The 19,293-nt window shown below is 36.8% G+C and overlaps 1 protein-coding gene across 2 annotated transcripts in view; it reads left to right on the top strand.

Annotated features, from left to right (window-relative positions):
* Positions 1-19,293, top strand: part of cblb (Cbl proto-oncogene B, E3 ubiquitin protein ligase) — a 75,803-nt gene that overhangs the window by 34,421 nt on the left and 22,089 nt on the right. For both annotated transcript variants that reach the window (XM_051909235.1, XM_051909236.1), the window contains exons 4-6: positions 6,680-6,826; positions 13,016-13,172; positions 16,427-16,548. In XM_051909235.1, the coding sequence (XP_051765195.1) occupies positions 6,680-6,826; positions 13,016-13,172; positions 16,427-16,548 (426 nt within the window). The remainder of the gene's footprint in view (positions 1-6,679; positions 6,827-13,015; positions 13,173-16,426; positions 16,549-19,293) is intronic.

A 19,293-nucleotide genomic window follows, 5' to 3' on the forward strand; every position in this document is an offset into this window, starting at 1 on the left:
TTTTATTTAGCAAAGATGCATTAAATTGATCCAAAGTGCCTGTAAAGACATTTATGGTGTTACAGAAGTTTTTTTCTTTGAATTGTTCTTTCTAGTAATCAAAGAATCCTGAAAAACATATTATGTTTCCACAAAAACATTAAGCAGTACAGCTGTTTTCAACATTGAAAATAATAAGAAATGAGCACCAAATCAGCATATTAGAATGATTTCTAAAGGATCATGTGACACTGAAGACTGGAGTAAATTAAATATTTTATTAAGTATTTTAGTAAATAATATTTTATAATATTACTTTATTTTTTATAAGGGTGTTTTCTCCTTTTTCTTTCTTTCTTTTTTTTTTTTTAATTCAATAACACATGTAAACGCCTTCTGAAAGTGACTCAGTCTCTCGAGTTTCCAGAGAGCATGATGGGTGCTTGACTCGGCTGGTTGGAGGTCTCTCTCTCTCTCTCTCTCTCTCTCTCTCTCTCTCTCTCTCTCTCTCTCTCTCTCTCTGTTGCTTTCTCTTTTCCATAATGGTCAGGCTGTTAATCAAATCAATGCCTGGTCTCTGCTTGGCCATCACATGTGCAAGTGATAGTTCAGTACTGAAACTACCTTTATGGCCCTGCACTTGACACTCCCTGATGAGGACCTTTAAACCCAACTGCAATGAAATACTTTACGCAATCACACTTCATTAACACTAACAACACTGGCATGTTTTTTTCACTTTTTTTTTTTTTTTTTTTTACGAGGTGACAATGATTGTGTTTTGATGTGGCTTTTTAGTCAAAGATGTTGAAGAAAAATATTTTTTGGGTTATTTTTCTTGTATTCCAGTGGAATAAGAGCATAATAACAGGAGTTGAGACACATGGTTCATTTTGCAAACTGCCAGTAATGTGTGAGTATTGACTGACTTTCCTCACAGAGGTCAATTACTGCTAGGCTATGGTGACCTTTTAACATGGCATTGGAGTACGAGTTCTGAGCTGGTTAGATTAGATGTGACTCTTAAAGACCTGCAAAAACACTTCACGCTTCACATTATGTAACATGAAGCAGCCAAAATGCAGCAAATGGAAACTTGCAACCCTCATCGGACCAGTCAACAGCTTCCACGTGGCACCATCATAAACTGAAACACTATGTGTGTGTGAGTGCGTGTTTCAGTGTGTGTATGGGGGGTGGTTATTAGAGGTTTTGACTGAAAATCCAGACAGATTGCTTGAACGTAATTGAAGGCTGAAAATATAGGCTCTCCAGAGTCATTTCACAGTTTTTCCTCTTCTCTCCAGATGAGCTTGGATGATCCCCAACACTGGTACTCTACCATTATCTGCAATTACCATAAAATCATCTATGTTCAAATACAGCACTGTCATCCTCTGTCTTCCAATAATATATGATGTTTTATGGGGTTTCATTCAGAAAGGCAGGAGTCATCCGGTCCGCAGAACACACACAGGAAGCACTGAGGGTTTGGAGAGTTCACAGAGATGATGGTAGGAAGTCTGACTCTCTGGTTTGGCCACTTAGGCAGCAGTGTCTTGAAACAGCAGGAATAGTAGTAGAGCAGCATGCCTTATGCAGTAACTAAGCTGAATGCATTTTTATGTTGTGTGTGGTTGTTTTTTTTTGTTTTGTTTCCTGTCACTGCTGCTATAATTCTTACTTTAAGTTCAACAGGTTCACTCTGTCTCACATGATTTGAGCAAGGCTGAAATGATTAGGCTTTCTGCTACCAGTCACATGGCACTTATGAGAGACGAGAGTCACCATTTCTATTTCTTTCCTTTCAACAGACTCAAATGTGCAGTCCATTTTATTAGTGGCTAAAGCGAGCATTACTATTATTATTCAGTATTATTCAGTAATTCTGCACTACGGACATAACTGATACCTCATATCATGTGGCTTGTTGAGGGATAATGTATGTTATTACTTTTCTAAGCAATCAGAGTTATTATTTTCACCTGGCAGAGGATAAAACCCATAGATTTGCATTGAAGGTGGGTGCCGAATCATGTCTAGATACCAAATTATCATAGACTTGATAGACTCTTTTGAATTGGACCCATTAGAAAACACCCTAGAAAACATACAGAACACAAAGATCTATCAACCTCCTAGCAACCATCTAGAACACCTTAGCAACCACCCAGAACACTCAAGACCTGGAAACCACACAGAACAACCATCAACTATCCAGGCCACCTAGAAACCACCCAGAACACCCAAGACCTGGAAACCACACAGAACATCTATCAACCCACTGGCCAGAACATGCTAGCAACCACCTAGCAACCATCTAGAACACCCTAGCTACCATCATGAACACCCTAGGCCTGGCAACCACCCAGAACACACCATCTAGAACACCCTGGCAGCTACTTAGCAATGCACTGACAACCATTCCTATCACCCTATACCTTCTTGGTGGTGTCTAGTTGCATCTGACACTAGAACTAAGGATAAATCACAAATATAAAGAGAAACAGCCTCAAAAAATATCCTATTCTTTCAGTCATTTCCAACATATATTTTGCCCTTGTAGTTGTTTTGTAAATGAATTGCAAAGTAGTTTTGCATATCCCAGATTAAGCTCTAGCCATAGCCTGCTGAGCTGTGGTGTTGCGTGAGGTAGTGATGTGTGGTATGGAGTACTGGCTGTGTTCAAGCACACCCCCGCTTCTCTTGATAAGAGGTGAGGCACATAAAAAACCCTCATCCACCCCAGCAGCGCAGAGGGAATTAGCATACGTTAGCTGCCTGTGGGCCAAGATTATTGTTCTGTCTTAAATTCAATTTCTTCTACCTCAGGACAAGCCTCTGTACTAGGATTAGCTCTCTGTGCATCCATCACTCAGTGTCCTCAAAGGTGTGTGCCGTCTTCTCCCTGGCTTTGTGGTTTGCGTGTGGCATGTTATCAGTCTCTACCGCATGGATTGGGTTTAAATGATTCACGGACATGGCTGGGAACTGGTGTGTGTCAGAGGTGTTGAAGCTTAAATGATCGCTGTGAACTCAACAGTCAGCACATGGGCATCTCTAGGATTCATCCGTGTAATGGTGTCACTCTCTGAGTGTTAAATATTGTTGAAATATTATGATGTAGTTCCTGTGTGAACCTGTCTCCAATTTCCTGTGATAGTTATGAAGACAGCAGGTGTGACCATGTTTGATGTGGAATGGATGTTGTTTGCTGGTAATGGATATGTTGGATGTTAGAAATAAAGATATGTGTAAACGTTCTACAGACATTTGAGCAGATGAGTTTCACCCTGCAAATAAAGAATCTGTTGAGTCTGATCAAGTGACTCTTATGAGCCAGTTCATTGTGAATCAACATCTGACTCTTTTTCTTAACTATTGGTGAAACATAACTGTGTATCATTACTAACTTGCTCTTTATTTCTTTATTTGACAATGTTAGAAAAATACATTTGTAACAGTAAATAAATAAGCCAATAAATATTATTATATTATATTATATTATATTATATTATATTATATTTATTATATTATATTATATTATATTATATTATATTATATTATTGTTGTAAACTGCACATTGCCATATAAACAAGTCAGCAATGATACTCAGTTTTGTTTTACTAACTTGCAGTTCAGAAATATATTCTGATATTATGATTTTCATATGTGCTCACAATACCGTTCAAAGGTTTGGGGTCATAAGATTTTGGTAACACAATTTTTTTTTTTATGTGTCTTTATTACACACGTTACATGCATTTACTATAGTAATAACCATAAATTAGGCATAATTACATGCAACTAACCCTAAACCAAACCCTAATCCTAAAGTACGTACATGTACTTAATTAATATTACTTGGTACTTATATGTATAATTACACAGTAATAGGGATACATTAAAATAAAGTGTAACCAAGATTTTTAAAAGAAGTCTTTGTATGCATGTATTTGATTAAAAAAAACAGTAAAAACTTTAAAATGACGGTTTTATATTTTAATATATTTTTTATCGTTTTTTTTTTTTATATATATATTTTCATGTTTTTCAGGATACTTTGATGAACAGAAAGTTCAAAAGAGCAGCATTTATTTGAAATGAAACAATTTTGTAACATTATAAAGGTATTTACTGTTACTTTTGATAAATTTAGTATGCCCTTGCCGAAGAAAAGTATGAATTTCTTTCAAAAGAAAACAAGAAAAAAAATCTTACTAACCCCAAACATTTGAATGGTAGTGTGTGCATATTTTTATTATTAAAAAAGCTAGCCTAGAGTCATCCCAGTCAGTCTGTGTCAGTTGAGCTTGCCTTTCTCCAGACTGACATTGAATATATCCCTCTGCAGTTTCAGTATTACTGCATTAAATGGGGTGATAAAATGAGCGGTGACTCACCATATTGAAAACTTGACAACTTGGAGGTATTAACTGAACTGAAGTTTATGGAGAGAAATGTTCTCCGGTGGGTTCATCAGAGACTTATAAAGAAATAAAAGGATTCCCTTGGCTAAGTTAGGCTGAAAAGAGTTTTATTGCTATATCTAAAGCAAATACCACTGAGAACTAAGGAAGTCTTCACACTGGTTAATCATTAACAGTTTTAACCCATTTAAATGCATGCTTGATTATGACCAGAGCTTTATAACAACTCTGAATAATCAAGATTCTGATGTAAAATACACCTCCAGATTTGACCCCCGGTTCTCATCTGCCAATTTCTCCCCTCTTGCTGGTTCTGCATGGCTGCTAACATGCTAATTGCTTTGTCACAGTTATGTTTTGACAGGAAGCTACGCTAATGTAGCACACTAATTAATGGGTCTCTAAATACAGCCAGATTTAGACAAGAAATGCAAATGTGAAATAGGGTCTGATGCAGATGAAATTGTTTGTACCGAGCGAGACGGTTGGGGCGAATTTCGACAATGCTCCTGGGAGCTCCAGGTGCCCAACTGCAGCTTTACAAAATACCACTGTGAATCCTGAAAGTTTGTGTGTGTTTGTTGTGCCTCAGAGGGGCTAGTTATCTACCGCTTGCAGCCCGGTTCCTCTCGACCTCCCTCGGGCTAAGTGGCCCCGCGTAATTGAGTGCCACCTGAAAGGTTGTTCTGAAAGGTGGGTTATCTGCCCACTCTAATCCCACAGGAGGACGGCACAGGGGGAGGAAGGGGACAAGCCTCTGAGGGCTGGAGTCCCTTTCTGCAAGCCACAAGGCAGTATGGGAAAAGCCAATTAGGGACACAACTTTGAAAATATTAATGACTTGTGGTACCTAGAGATGGTGTAACTCATTATATTTGTTTGCATGTCTACTGTTCCATAAATTACCCAATAGACACACATAAGTAAAAGTAAAGATGCTCAAGGTTAACATAACACTTGGGAAAAGTACTAGTACAATTTTTTAAAGCAAAGGATATTGCATGTACTTGTGCATTTGAAGTATGAAAGAGTGGCATAATTAATGGAATTAAATAATTTGAGCCTCCTTGTGAACACTTTTAAATGATTCCAAAAAAAGATTCAATTAGTTTGAGAGTCAGCAATTATTATCTGCATCCCACTTATACAATCAGTGATATATATTATGAACTATATGATCTATAATCTCACAAGCATTGCAACTGACATAATGAAAAAAACAACAGCACTTTCAACATCAATGGTGCAAAATAAAACTCAGGATTGAAAATAATCATTAATTCAATTTATTATGTTTATTGCATTATATTCATGCATATACAAATGTATAAGAAGTTATGAATAATTAATTTGAATAAATTGAAAGAAAATGTATGGGATTTTTAACTTTATATATTTTAAAAGTGAAATATTTATTATTATTATTATTATTATTATCCATTTTGTAATAATAGTAATAATAGTGATTATTATTATTATTATTATTAAGAAAAAGAAGAATAGAATAGGATATAATAGAATATTTCCAAACAGAAAATAAAGGAAATATGTACACAAAATGTAGAAAACAAAAAAACAATCAAAACAAAATGGCTTCTTTAAGCAAAAATCAGTATTTAGTGTGATCACCTGGACTTCTTTCAGTTTCTCAAAGAAGAAAATCGAAGAAACTTCTTGTCAGATTTTGAAAGTTTTCTTGGCCTTCCAGTCCTTTTCCGTTCCATTTAGGTTTAAGCCATTTTTTTCTTCCAGATTTGCTTTTGTTTTGTTTTTTATTACCACATACAAATTTCTTGTATTTTATGGTTATATTCTGATAAAGAGACTGAGAAATAATTATTTATGGTCATTTTACCATTGCTAAAACAACATTTAATGGTGGCCTAAGACTAAGTGGAGTATTTCAGAAATCTGTTTTGTGACTATACACCATTGCAGACAGTCAGTCATCCTCATCTTGCAGTGGTCAGCTGCAACAGGAGCAGATCGTCTCTGTTCTGTTGGCCGGAGCCCAGTGAGTGTTTGTTTTTTGGTTTGGCCACGACATGCCCTTCAGACTGTGTGCATCAGATTGCACTGTATCCTCGTGCTGTTTGAAGGGAGACGTGTGCGGCACATTAACTTCCAGACAAGCTCAAGGACAAGAAACTGGCTCAATAGAGAATGCTGAGAGTTCACTTTTCTCTTTGTGTGTGTGTGTGTACACTTGCACTGCTTGACTGCTAAATTTCCTGTGTTTAATATACTTTGTTTGTCTCGTTCTCTTGCAGACGAAACCTTACCAAGCTCTCGCTGATCTTCAGTCACATGTTGGCCGAGATCAAAGCCATCTTTCCAGGTGGACAGTTCCAAGGAGACACATTCCGCATTACCAAGGCAGACGCCGCCGATTTTTGGAGAAGGTCTTTTGGCGAAAAGTAAGTTTGAGTAGTTTTCTTCTTGTTTCCAGATGTATCTGCCAAATCAGATGTGATCTTTCCAGTCTTTCATTAGAGCTCCAATTAATTAAAACTCTTTGTCGTGGAGAAATGCCTTTTCTCTCCTCCATTTAGCAGCGAGTAAGTGGGGTGAACTGTCTGGTCATGTGCTGGAGTGCTGCTCTTGAGTCAGTCCTGTGATTTAGCATACATCTGCACACTAAACCAGAAACGATGATGCCTTTCCTAACTGCCCTAGTCAGTGTTTGTGAGGTGAAGGTCACTGGTTAGCTGCTTTTTTTCCCAGGCTAATGGAGAACATTAAGGGTCTTCTGCCTCTGTCTTAATTCTGGAATATGAGTTTTCTCAGACAGCTTGATCAGCCTGGGCTTGTTTTTCGGGAAGAATTTCAGTTTGCTGTACTGCCAGCATATAAATGTAGATAGAGGAGATAACATTGTGGCAGTTCATGCTAGTCGATTAGTAAGATTGGCTAGTTCAGAAATTTGAAAACTGGGATACGGGCACCAACAGGACGTGCTAGGTGGTCCACTGAGAAGAAAATAATATATAAAATAATAAGAAAATAAGAAAATCAAGGTTGAAAATCATGTAATTCATTTTTTATTGTTTACAATAGTTTTATGTTTCTTTTAAGGTTTAAAATTTAACAGTACTCTAAAAATGTATATATGTATATCATATATATATATATATATATATATATATATATATATATATATATATATATATATATATATATATATATATATTAATGACATTACAAATATCTTTATGCTATTTAACAAAAATATTCTCTCATTTTGTTGTATTCTGTTTCTTTTCTTTTTTTTATGCATAAGTACGTGGTGATTAGTCGACTAGTCTTATATAATTTTGCAGATCTCTATTGTGTTGCTGTGAACATTGTTGCTGTAAGAGACTTTAATTTCGATTATATACATTTGTTAGAGCAGTTAATATTTGACTCTAAGGTTATTTTAATTGCTTCTCCTTATAGGAGAACAAAAATGAAGTAATAATTTGGAATTAAGCTGATTTCCATTCCAAGCGCAACACTCACACAGATCGTCTGAACGATCTCTCTAGATCTTTAAGAGGTATCGTACATTTGCAATGTTTAATTCATTTGCAATATCTGTGACTGCTGCATATTTTATCTTCTGTTTAATCCAGCAAATCCGTGGGTTAAAGGAAGTGTGAAATGTGTGCACGGATACACTGTGCTAGGGACGGAAAGGCCCCGTAATAGGGCAGGTGTGATCAGCTATCCCAGAGAGGAAGAGCAAGGGAAGGGGAGAGAGAAAGAGAGATTGAGGGACGGGAAAAGACTGGAGCAGTCTCTAGTGTGTATCTAGTTACTGCCCTGATATATTATAGATTATTATAAAGGTCTACTTCCCGCTCTGTACAAAGGAAGTGTGCATGAGTCATTGATACGAGAAACAGAGCGGCCTTCCTTTGGCACTTCTATCTCTCTCTGTGTGGAAATAGAAAGCTCAGCATCCTTATGCCATCAATCCAGTGAGCACTAGAGCTCAGATCTGCAGCTTGCAGAGTTACAGTTGCTACGTAGCGAACCTATATAAGCATATCTGTGCATGCGAGACAAGATAAATGAGCTTGTTTAACACATATACAGCGGTTTCTTGGTGGAAAATCTTGGTGTGAGGATTTTGAAAAGTTGGAATGAAGGAACATTTAAGATTTCTAGGTCTGCAATCAAACAAGTAAATTAGTGACAATGATTATGTGAACTCCTTGTCAGATGTTCTTGCTTCCATGTTGTACAATTTAGTTAAACTTTTCACTTAAACTCTGAAAATTGTCATTTGTAATGAAATAGTTTTTATCCTAGTGACAAGTAAGACTGTTCACGGGGGAAAAAAAGATGTTTAAACTACCATTCAAAGTTTGGGGTCAGTAAGTCAGTTTTTTTTTTGTTTTTTTTTTGGAAAAAAATGAAAGCTTTTATTCAGCAAGGACACATTAAATTGATCAGTACGGTTAAGACATCTATAATGTTGCAAAAGATTGCCATTTCAAATAAATGCTGTTCTTTTGAATGTTCTTTTCATTAAAGAATCCTGGGGAAAAAAATGCAATCACACTTTCCACAAAAATATTAAACTGCATTCTACATTGATAATACATTGATAATATAATGTAATATTAAACATTTTAACATTGATAATATAAGAAATGTTTCCTGAGCACCAAATCAGCATATTAAAATGATTTCTGAAGGATCATGTGACACTTTATTTTTGATCAAATAAATGCAGCCTTAGTGAGCAACTGAAACTTCTTTCAAAAACATTACAAAAATCTTAATGTCCCCAAACATTTGAATGCTAGTATATTATATACTAGCATTCAAATGTTAATAATCAATTATTATCTCAGAACAACTCTTTATTTTCTTTTTCTTTAAGAATTTCAGTTTTTTTTTTCTTTATTATGATATCAGGACAGTTGTATCATCCTGATATTTTTTTATTTTTTATTTCTAAACCCACTGTAAATGTTTCCCTTTTGTGAGCTTTGGTTAGGAGAGGCTGAAATGCATTTTTACGCACAACTGCCAGCCAGCATGGAGAGGTTCTTGAGACTCCAGAGACACCAGGAGCTTCAAATACCTGTTTTCTGCTCAACACTGGCTTTTTTTTATAGCTGCCCTTTTAATACAATTAATTTTTTTTGACAGGAACTTTCTTTAATAAGCCTTTATATGACCGAGTTCTGCTGTGCTCTAAATCACTCACAAATCTTATGATAATTCGATAATCTCCATTCAGTTTTCACACAATATTAGATGTTTTCATGCCTTTTGCACAACATTGCACCATTTCATGCTTTTCATCTTCAGAAAGATCTTTCTTCCTCCCCCATATTGCATGAGAACTGTGACTTGCTTAATAATGTGGAACAACCTCCAAGTAGGGTTTCCATTTACCTAAGTAGACCTGGCAAATTATTTCGTCTGAGATTGATACCAATTATCTAAAAAGACATGGATAAACAAACAAACAAACACTTCCTTAGAAAAACTAAAATCTGAATGTTTATTGTACTGAAATCCTACTGATATGTCACTTGCATAATAATTTGGAACACAGTGTATATACTCGTTCTCTAGACCTTATTGGAAACAAGGCTGTTGTCACTGCAGTAATTCTTCTATCAGGTCAGAATGCTTTGAGACTAGAAAGATAATATCAGGCCTTATATGTTTTCTCTCTCTCTCTCTCTCTCTCTCTCTCTCTCTCTGCGTAAGTCTCTTGATAATGGAATATAATGCTTTTACTCAGAGTAACCAGAGAATGGAATAAATGTGAGGTTACCTCCCCCTCTCTCATCTGAACACCGTTCTCAGATCAGTTTCAGTTCTGTCTTCAGAAAGGTCTAGCTTAGATTATGATGTATAGACTAACCCCGACCAGATGCAGATGCATTGTGGGTATTTGATATGCAGATGATATAATGAGGGAAAATAGAAATCTACATTTTCCTCTGCAGAAGCAGCAGGAAGTCTTGCTCACCGTTTCCTCATTATCAGTTCATATAAATGTCCTGCTGTTTCGCTGACTGACGGGTTGAGGAGAGATTTGTTTTCAAGCTAATTTTTCTTATTAAACTCCCTTCTGTCCGCCGAGATTCAAATCCGTTTTAAATTCTCGTTTAAATGTGGTAAGTGGCCACTGGCCAATAGGAGCACAGTTTCCAGTGGCAACACTGAAGGCCACCAACTGAGCTGCCTGTTTTCTGTCTTACTCTGGCGGCAGCTGTTTAGTGAATTAAAATAATGCGCTCGCTGATTTTACTCTGATAGCATGGAGATTATCACACAACCGAATCGCCCCAGAGCAGGCTCTCTGATTCAGAATTTTACCCAATTTGTTTCTCTTAACGCACAACATGGCTTTGCCGAGGCTTTTTGGAGCCTTTAAATTGATGCAGAAATCTGCCTCCTGACTCGTGACCTGCCTCGCTCTGACTCTCCACCCCTTCCCTCATTTATTTATTGGCATGATGGTATTATGTGTGTGTCTCTACCTGTCCTGGTTTAGTAATTGGCATGGACAGGGTCCTTAATGAGCTCCCTTTTATGCCGTCCACTGAGAGATGCCCTCAGCCCATTAAAAAGTCTTCCTTAATTAAGAGGTCAGCTATTCTAATAAATGTAATTAAACTAGATCTCATCTTTCTTCACAAAACTAAGCTTACCTCTTCTGTCCAGCTACTTGATGTGCATCAGAGACAGTTTAAAGGGGAATATGCTCCGAAAAATTACTTGTAATGCTTCATATGGAATATGTAGGGAATTTATGAGCCAAGTTTTATTTCTCTACCCTCCAGTAAAACCACTAGATTGATTCATTGTTTTCTTTACCGCACTGACCGACGTTTAGCAAGTGTATCAGAGGCCAGAGTGAGTTTCCTTATTCCTGGTGATGCATCAGCACTTTTGTGCTGTTTTGCTGTGGCTGCTGATTAATACATATGCAAAACACAGTTTTGCTATGGAAAAATTCCATGCTAAACTGAAATCTAATCATGCTGAGGATGCATAATGCGCAGAACTCATGACATGATGGAAATGAGTTTGAATGCTGAGTTGATAAAGCTTAGGGAAATCAACCTACAAGTGACTTATTGTTGTCTCTACATTTAGTTAAAGCTGGGATATTTTAACATGAAAAAAATTGAACAGCACCTTTGAAGCGTCGGTCAGAATTTTAAAATCTTTTTGTTTTTCCATGCTCAACTGGCTGCATTTATTTGTCCAAAAATACAGTAAAAACTGTAATCAGATCACATCTTTCAGTGAGTCATATAGGAAGGGAATTTTAATATTGTTAACTTTTATTTAAGAGCAGTAGAAGTCAAGAAGTTGTCATTTAGATAATTGGTTAATCATGTGTTTAAGAAAGGTTTCTGTACGTGTTGAGACTTAGCCAGCAGGCCACTGCCCTCTCTAATAAGAATCAGAAGTGCCGATGTTTCCTCATTAACCTGCTGGTCTGTCTGATTCATTGTGGATCTTCCACGCCATTGTCTCTTTATTGTACTGATTAACAGGCTCTGATCCTCAATCCAATATAACTCTTTTTACTCTTGTGTTTTAATCCATAACAGTTTTTTACTTCCTGACACACTCGGGCTACTTGCAAAACCAGAAAGATTCTGGTTTTGGTCCCAAAGCAATCTAAGAATTAGCAGCCAACAGGAGTCACAGGAATGATGGGTAATACTCTCTCAAGGTGGCTGACACTATCAGATTGTCAAAATGAAGTGCAGTAGATCCTCTGGTTATTAGTGTGGCGAGTCTGTTTTCTTGTCTCACCTGAAGGAATGATATGACGTGGCGTTAGCCCGAAGTGAATTTTTGTTTTTTGTTAACCAAGAAAAGAAAACTGACTTTTAAGAAGCCACATCTCTGCTTTGTCTTTTCTTTTTCTCCTTCTGAGTATGTTTGTGTCTGAAAGTGTTTACTGGTCAATTTGTGACGGTCAGTGTTTATGAAACTGTTCTTTAGAGAAGTCGAAGCAGTGTGTGGGTGGCACTTTTCTCCACATGCTCTGTTGTTTACATCACAACCTCCATTTTGTGGCTGTCATAGACCACCAGGGCAATGTATACGACATTCTTACAGTACGTGAATAAGAGTTTACAGTCATAGACATAGATACAGTATAAGAACTTGCGTTCTTAGTCATTCTGGTGAATGTTGTTTTTAAAGAGTGATTTTGTACACACACACATTTTACATGTTTGAGGAACCCTCAGACTCTCAGCTAACCCATGGACTCCCAGTGTAAAATGTTGTTTTGAATATTTTTCACTACATTTATATATTGCTTTAACATGTCATAGCAACAAACTCATGGCAATTTTCTTCAGAAATATCTATACTTCAATGTTTTCACAGGCACTACATTTATATATTGCTTTAATATGTCATAGCAGCACACTCATGGCAACCACTCCTATTTTTTTTTTTTTTTTTTCAGAAATATCTAGTACTTCAACATTGTCACAGGCCAGTGACTGAAGGATTTGATGTTTAGTTCATGTGTTTATAACCAAAAGCAACTGGATGTATTTCAAGGAGGATTTACACAAGTCTAATCCCAGTGTGCATTTGTGTGTTTTGTGTGGTTCCAGGACAATAGTGTCATGGAAAATGTTTCGGCAGTGCCTTCACGACGTGCACCCCATCAGCTCTGGGTTGGAGGCTATGGCTCTGAAATCTACCATCGACCTCACCTGCAATGACTATATCTCCGTCTTTGAGTTCGACATCTTCACTCGTCTTTTCCAGGTAACCCCTGAATGCCTCACCTCCCACAATCGCATCCAACCCATCTCTCAATTTCTCACCACGACAAACATATTAGAACTGCATATAAGCTAACATTTAAATGTCAACTACTTTCTCAAAACAGCTAATAGTAATAATGAAAGCGATACGGCAGGATCACCCTTGTTTTTCTCTCTCCAGCGTGGGCCGATCTACTCATTCTGTGGAGAAACCTTGCACAAAGTCGTCTCACAGATAACCACGATTAAACTAAAAACATCAAACACGTCTCAATGTTTCGTAGTCATCACGTCTCCTGTCTCGCTGATGGAAAATAGTGCTAAGACTGGGGATCACCTCTGCAAATGAGTGTAGAGTGGGAGGTTTGTTTTACGCAGAGGAATCCCTTAGAAAAACACACCTCATCTTTAACCACAACACACACATGCCTACAAACCTGTGTTTGCACAAGCCTTATTACGGATCGGTTGCAAAACACCCACTTTTTGTCTACCTACTCAAGCCTTTGCTGCAAAAATACTAAAATTCCCATAAATGTGTTGGAAGGACTCACATCATTTCATTAGCGTGGATTTGTTTATGTGGGTGAGTCAATCAGTGAGCAATATGGAGTTTTTATCTCATACCGTGCTTCTAATCGTCATGTGACCTTCCCCCGGCTGAATCACCACACACGACCCCTGCTACCTAACAGCCAAAGCCAACAAAACTCCACCCAGCTCATTTGAACATCCAAACGTTTCTTTGTAGCTCTTCTCCAGATTTTTTGATATTGCTTAAGTCTCGTTTGGTTTAGTCAGCTTGTATGGGAAAGAGGAGACAGAACAAACTTTTCCATTTTACCACATATTCACAGTATCAAGAGTCCCAGCTGCTTTTTCTTTAGTTCTGACATGTCAAGATGAGTTTATTTAAGAATACACAAAGAAACAAAGTTTTGGACTTTTAAGTCACTTTTAAAGAATGTCTAAATACTGTTGCATTATAGATCAGGGGTTATCAAACTGCAGCCCAGGGGCCATAAAGGTGTACTAGGAGATCTGCAGAAAATGTGTAATAAATATTTTATAAAATATGTCTTTAGGGCTGTAAAAGTGAACATTTTAACTTATATTATTATATATAATTATATAATTTAATAAATAATAAAAAAAAAAAATATATTTAATATGTTCAACACAATTATATGTCAAAATATGCTTCTTTGGAACAATACTTTACAAATATATCTAAATTAAATTGAAAATCTTCCTCTTTATGCAAAAATTATACATCTAAAATTAACTGTGATTTGGGAGAATGTAATAAAAATGTAATGTAATAAAAAGTAAATATTTGTAGATAATATTTTACATTTTATATTGTACAGTAACAATATAAAAGCTAATTATTTAATGTAAAAAAAGCCTTTAAATAATATTATTATTATTATTTTTCCTCACATAGTATAAACAGGCCTATACATGGAAAAAATATTGCTGTTTATATTTTAGGCAGGGGATAAACATATATGGGAGTCCTTAACATTAAAAATCCCTGCATTAGATAATACAATTCAAACCAAACAGCATCAGCAAACAAATTATTGGAAACACTTTTCTTTATATGATTAATGGACAAAGTCACTTCCTCATTACCATTATGCACTAACTATAAAGAACCTTTTACTTCCAGAAAGTGTTTTTCCTCTTTTTGAACAGCATATATTGTAGTTTATAATTGAACACACTTCTTTTTGTTAAATCTTTAGTTTGAAAATTGTGTTTGAGCTCTTTCTTTGAACTAAATAGCACATGGTTTGTTTGTTTTTTTTTTTCTTTTTCTTTTTTCTTTTTTGGTGCCGAGTTTCTTTTCAAATAAATGCCACTAAATTAGATTTAGATTGAAATCTGATTGTCTGATTAGATAGAACAGTCATACATTTTTAACTATGACTTAAATGTTCAAATACTTTTTGAAGTTGATGTACAGTTGCAAGAAAAAGTTTGTGAACCACTTGCAGAATCTGTGAAAATGTGCAAAATTTTAACAAAATAAGAGAGATCATACAAAATGCATGTTATTTTTTATTTAGTACTGTCCTGAGTAAGATATTTTACATAAAAGATGTTTACATATAATCCATAAGCAGAAAAAGTAGCTGAATTTATTAAAATGACCCAGTTCAAAAGTTTGTGAACCATTGATTCTTAATACTGTGTGTGGTTACCTGGATGATCTACGACTGTTTTTTTTGTTGTGTGATAGTTGATCATGAGTCCCTTGTTTGTCCTTGAGCAGTTAAACTGAGCAGTTAAACATGATGCATTAAGAGTCGGGGGGTGAAAACTTTTGAACAGGATGAAGAGGTCCAAATTTTTCTTATTTCGCTTGAATATAATTTTTTTTTTTTTTTCATTTAGTACTGCCCTTCGGAAGCAACAGAAAATACTTACATGTTTCCTGGAAGACAAATTAAATACAATTTACCTTGATCTTCAAATTCCAAAAGTTTTCACCCCCCATCTATTAATGCATCATGTTTCCTTCTGGAGCATCAGTGAATGTTTGAACCTTTTTTAAAAGTTGTGTTTGAGTCCTCAGTTGTCCTCAGTGTGAAAAGACGGATCTCAAAATCATTCAGTCACTGCTGTAAAGGGTTCAAATATGCAAAACATGCTGGAAAACTGAAGAATCTGCTGGACCTGGAGATTTTTTCTGAAGAACAGAGCTCAGTTTAACTGCTCAGGATAAACAAGGGACTCATGAACAACCATCACAAAACAAAAAAACAAACAAACAGTTGTAGATCATCCAGGTAACCACACACAGTATTAAGAATCAATGGTTCACATACTTATGAATGGGGTCATTTTAATAAATTTAGCTATTTTTTTTGTCTTTGGATTATATGTAAACATCTTTTATGTAAAATATCTTACTCAGGACAGTACTAAATAAAAAATAACATGCATTTTGTATTATCTCCCTTATTTTGTTAAAATTATTAACATTTTCACAGATTCTGCAAGTGGTTCACATACTTTTTCTTGCAACTGTAAGTCCAGCTACAAGGCACGGTAGTATACCTAGTTTAGCTGGCGTGTTACAGCCTTGATTTAACCATCTGGGAGGTCAGTGATGGTAAAAATGAAACATATGCTGATGCATTCCAGTTTGACTTCTGTTTTCTGAGCTATTTGAAGTATCACAGATTACGGACTTAACTCCTAAACTCACTACCTCTCTCTTTAATTCTTTTCTCTTTCCTATAGCCATGGGGCTCAATACTGAGGAACTGGAACTTCCTGGCGGTCACGCACCCAGGCTACATGGCCTTCCTGACTTACGATGAAGTGAAGGCACGTCTGCAGAAGTACATCAACAAACCTGGCAGGTACAGACTAGTCCGTGTGTGTGTGTGTGTGTGTGTGTGTAACTGGATGGCTGTAATAGACATACCATCTGCTGTGTGGTGCGCCGGGCCAGCCAGCTGTTTTTCTCCAGTCTGGCAGACGACCCTGCTTGCATGGGAAAGTGGGCGAGGCGGAGATGTTAGCTTATTACAGGAGTCTCTTTGTCTGTGCTTATGCTCTTGCCAACTCTTGTTTGTCATTTAGCAGGCACTGCTTCTATGATCTAGGATCAGCATAACCTGGAAATGAACTCGTGACCTTTGCATTGGTAACCCAGATTGTACTGTACCAGTACGCCGAGGATGGCGGACGGTGCCACAGAGAGACAGCGGTAGTTAAATGCAGTCTGTTTGGATTAGCTGATTAGAGAAACAGCATTGCATCTGTGCTGAAACAACTCTGAGGTCCAGAGCCAGACGGCAGGCACGATTACACACTGGTTAGAGTCGTTTAACGCAACAGCAAGATAATAGCGAGGCCATAAAATAAGAAACTTTATGGGAAAGGACTCCCCCAGTTCGATTTTCACCAGGAAAATGGGCCTTTTTAAATGGCTGATGTGGGTTGGAGAGATGCGGCTAAACAAACAGACGGAAGTCGAGGACAGTGGGTGGTCGAGCAGAACTGTATGCAAATACCAATCTACTGAAGAGGAGCAGCAGCTGTGTGTGTGCGGTTAGAGAAGGTCATGGTAGCACCCAAGGGGACTATATGTGTTTCATGCTGTGTGTCTACCCACAACAGTCACCTGGCAAAATCAAGCTCTTCACACGCTAGATGTCATATTTATATCAGGGCAGTGTGACATGAGAAGCCCGTTAGTGCGGAAACACACAATTGCTGCCTCAGTAGTCACAGTAGCTCAGAGCTTTTTATGATCTCTGTGTGTGTGTGTGTGTGTGTGTGTGTTTATGTGTGATGATGACTCTGAGGGTGTTGGTGAGTTAGCTTGATTCGCCTGACAATCTGGTCATCCACATCCATGAGTCCGTGCTTTCGGCCTACCAGGACGCATGTCTGCCCAGTGCCACAGTGCAGAATAACCAGCCGTGGGAAGTTAAATTACACCAAGAAACAAATATTAATGGCTTGAAGTCGTTTTTGAAGAAAACCCTTGTCGCATGAAAGTAAATGATGACTGAGGCCTGAAAAAAAGTGTTATGAAAGCATGATGAAAGAGGTAACTTAACTTTGTGTGATGAACATAGAGAAATTGAAGTCATTATTCACTGAAAACCTTGACATCTGTCCTGTAGGTCTTCTTGACACGTTCATGAGGGAAGTAGCAATGTCCAGTTCATGAACAAATCATTCTTTTGAAAAGGTTCTTTTTAATGAATTGTTTGATCCAGTTTACAAAACCAATTTATTATGATTTGTTCATGAATCAAACTCATTTAATTCATGAGTTTAGCTCACTAGAGTCGATAAAATGTTCACAGTGTTTAACAACTCACTGGAGGGAAAGATATTCAGTGAAAAATAACTTAATTTTTGCTCTTTTTCACACAAAGCTGTCGTATGAATTCAGTAGGCTTGTGATATAAGTCATATGGAGCACTTTTATGATACTTAAATGGTAATTTTACTCATTTTTTCAGTCCCCATTCATTCTAATAGCAAGGAATTTTTTGTCAAAACTGAATTGACTAAAAGCAAGTCTCTATGATCTGTCCTGAGACAGATGGGTTTGGCTCAACTGTGCTCAGATTTCAGAGTAAAAATTTACATAAAATCAGTCAAATTCAATTACCAAAAAAAAAAAAAAAAAAAAAAAAAAATCTTTGAAGCCATTTTCTTTAGTTTCAGTATTGATATAGTTACTGAGTTTTGTTTATCCTCTAAATAAAAAGTATCAAAAGGCAAAAAATAAATGATGCTAGTAGTAATTATGATTAATGAAAGGCACTTTCAGTAAAAATGGCTGTAGCAAGTCTCATATTAAACAAAAGCGAGAGAGAGAGAGAGAGTGACAGGGAGAGTTGAGTTGGAAGTATAAAGAGTGTTAACAAGAGTGTAGAGATTATACAGTGTTTCCCCCGTGTGTGAAAAGAGCCATGTCCAGTGTGAAAGCAGCACAGTGGAGCATTATGGGATTAATAGCATTTAACACAGAGAGCTCCATTCATCCCTAGCAGCTGCATTAGAAATAACTCTAATGTAATTCACAAGTCCTGCGACAATCCCTTACATCAGGCCTTGACCTTTTCACGTGATGAGTCAGTGTGTGTGGTCTTATGTCTCAAAATAGTGGCTCAGACATGGCAAAATATCACTTTTTTTGTTGCATTTACCAAATCAAATGTTCTTATTTTGGCTTTTCTAATCGTTGTCTGATCCATTTTATTTGAAAAGATGTTAAGGTTGTGACATCACATTAAAGATTGAACATTTACCATTGCAAATCGAGTGCTGTGCACCCGCATTCAAGACACTTTTAATAAACTTTTTCCACCTCCTGCTGAGAAATGTCAACCTATTCTCTATCCATTCCTCCATCAGCCAAAGTTTTTTCTTTTTTCCAGCCTCAGTGCCAGCCTGTGACAACCTGACGCTGTGGGATATTGAATGGAAAGGTTCAGTCTGGTACCAACTAGTCTCTTAATCCTGGCTGAATTTGTTGTTCAGCAGTTGCATAACCAAAAGACGTATTTGAATAACTCCAAAAATGTGCTTTTCGTTTCCTTTTCCCCTTTTACATTTCTCGGTAAAGGGGCATGCAGAAG

Source organism: Ctenopharyngodon idella, chromosome 10 (genome assembly GCF_019924925.1).
Source record: "Ctenopharyngodon idella isolate HZGC_01 chromosome 10, HZGC01, whole genome shotgun sequence".
Lineage (NCBI taxonomy): Eukaryota > Metazoa > Chordata > Actinopteri > Cypriniformes > Xenocyprididae > Ctenopharyngodon > Ctenopharyngodon idella.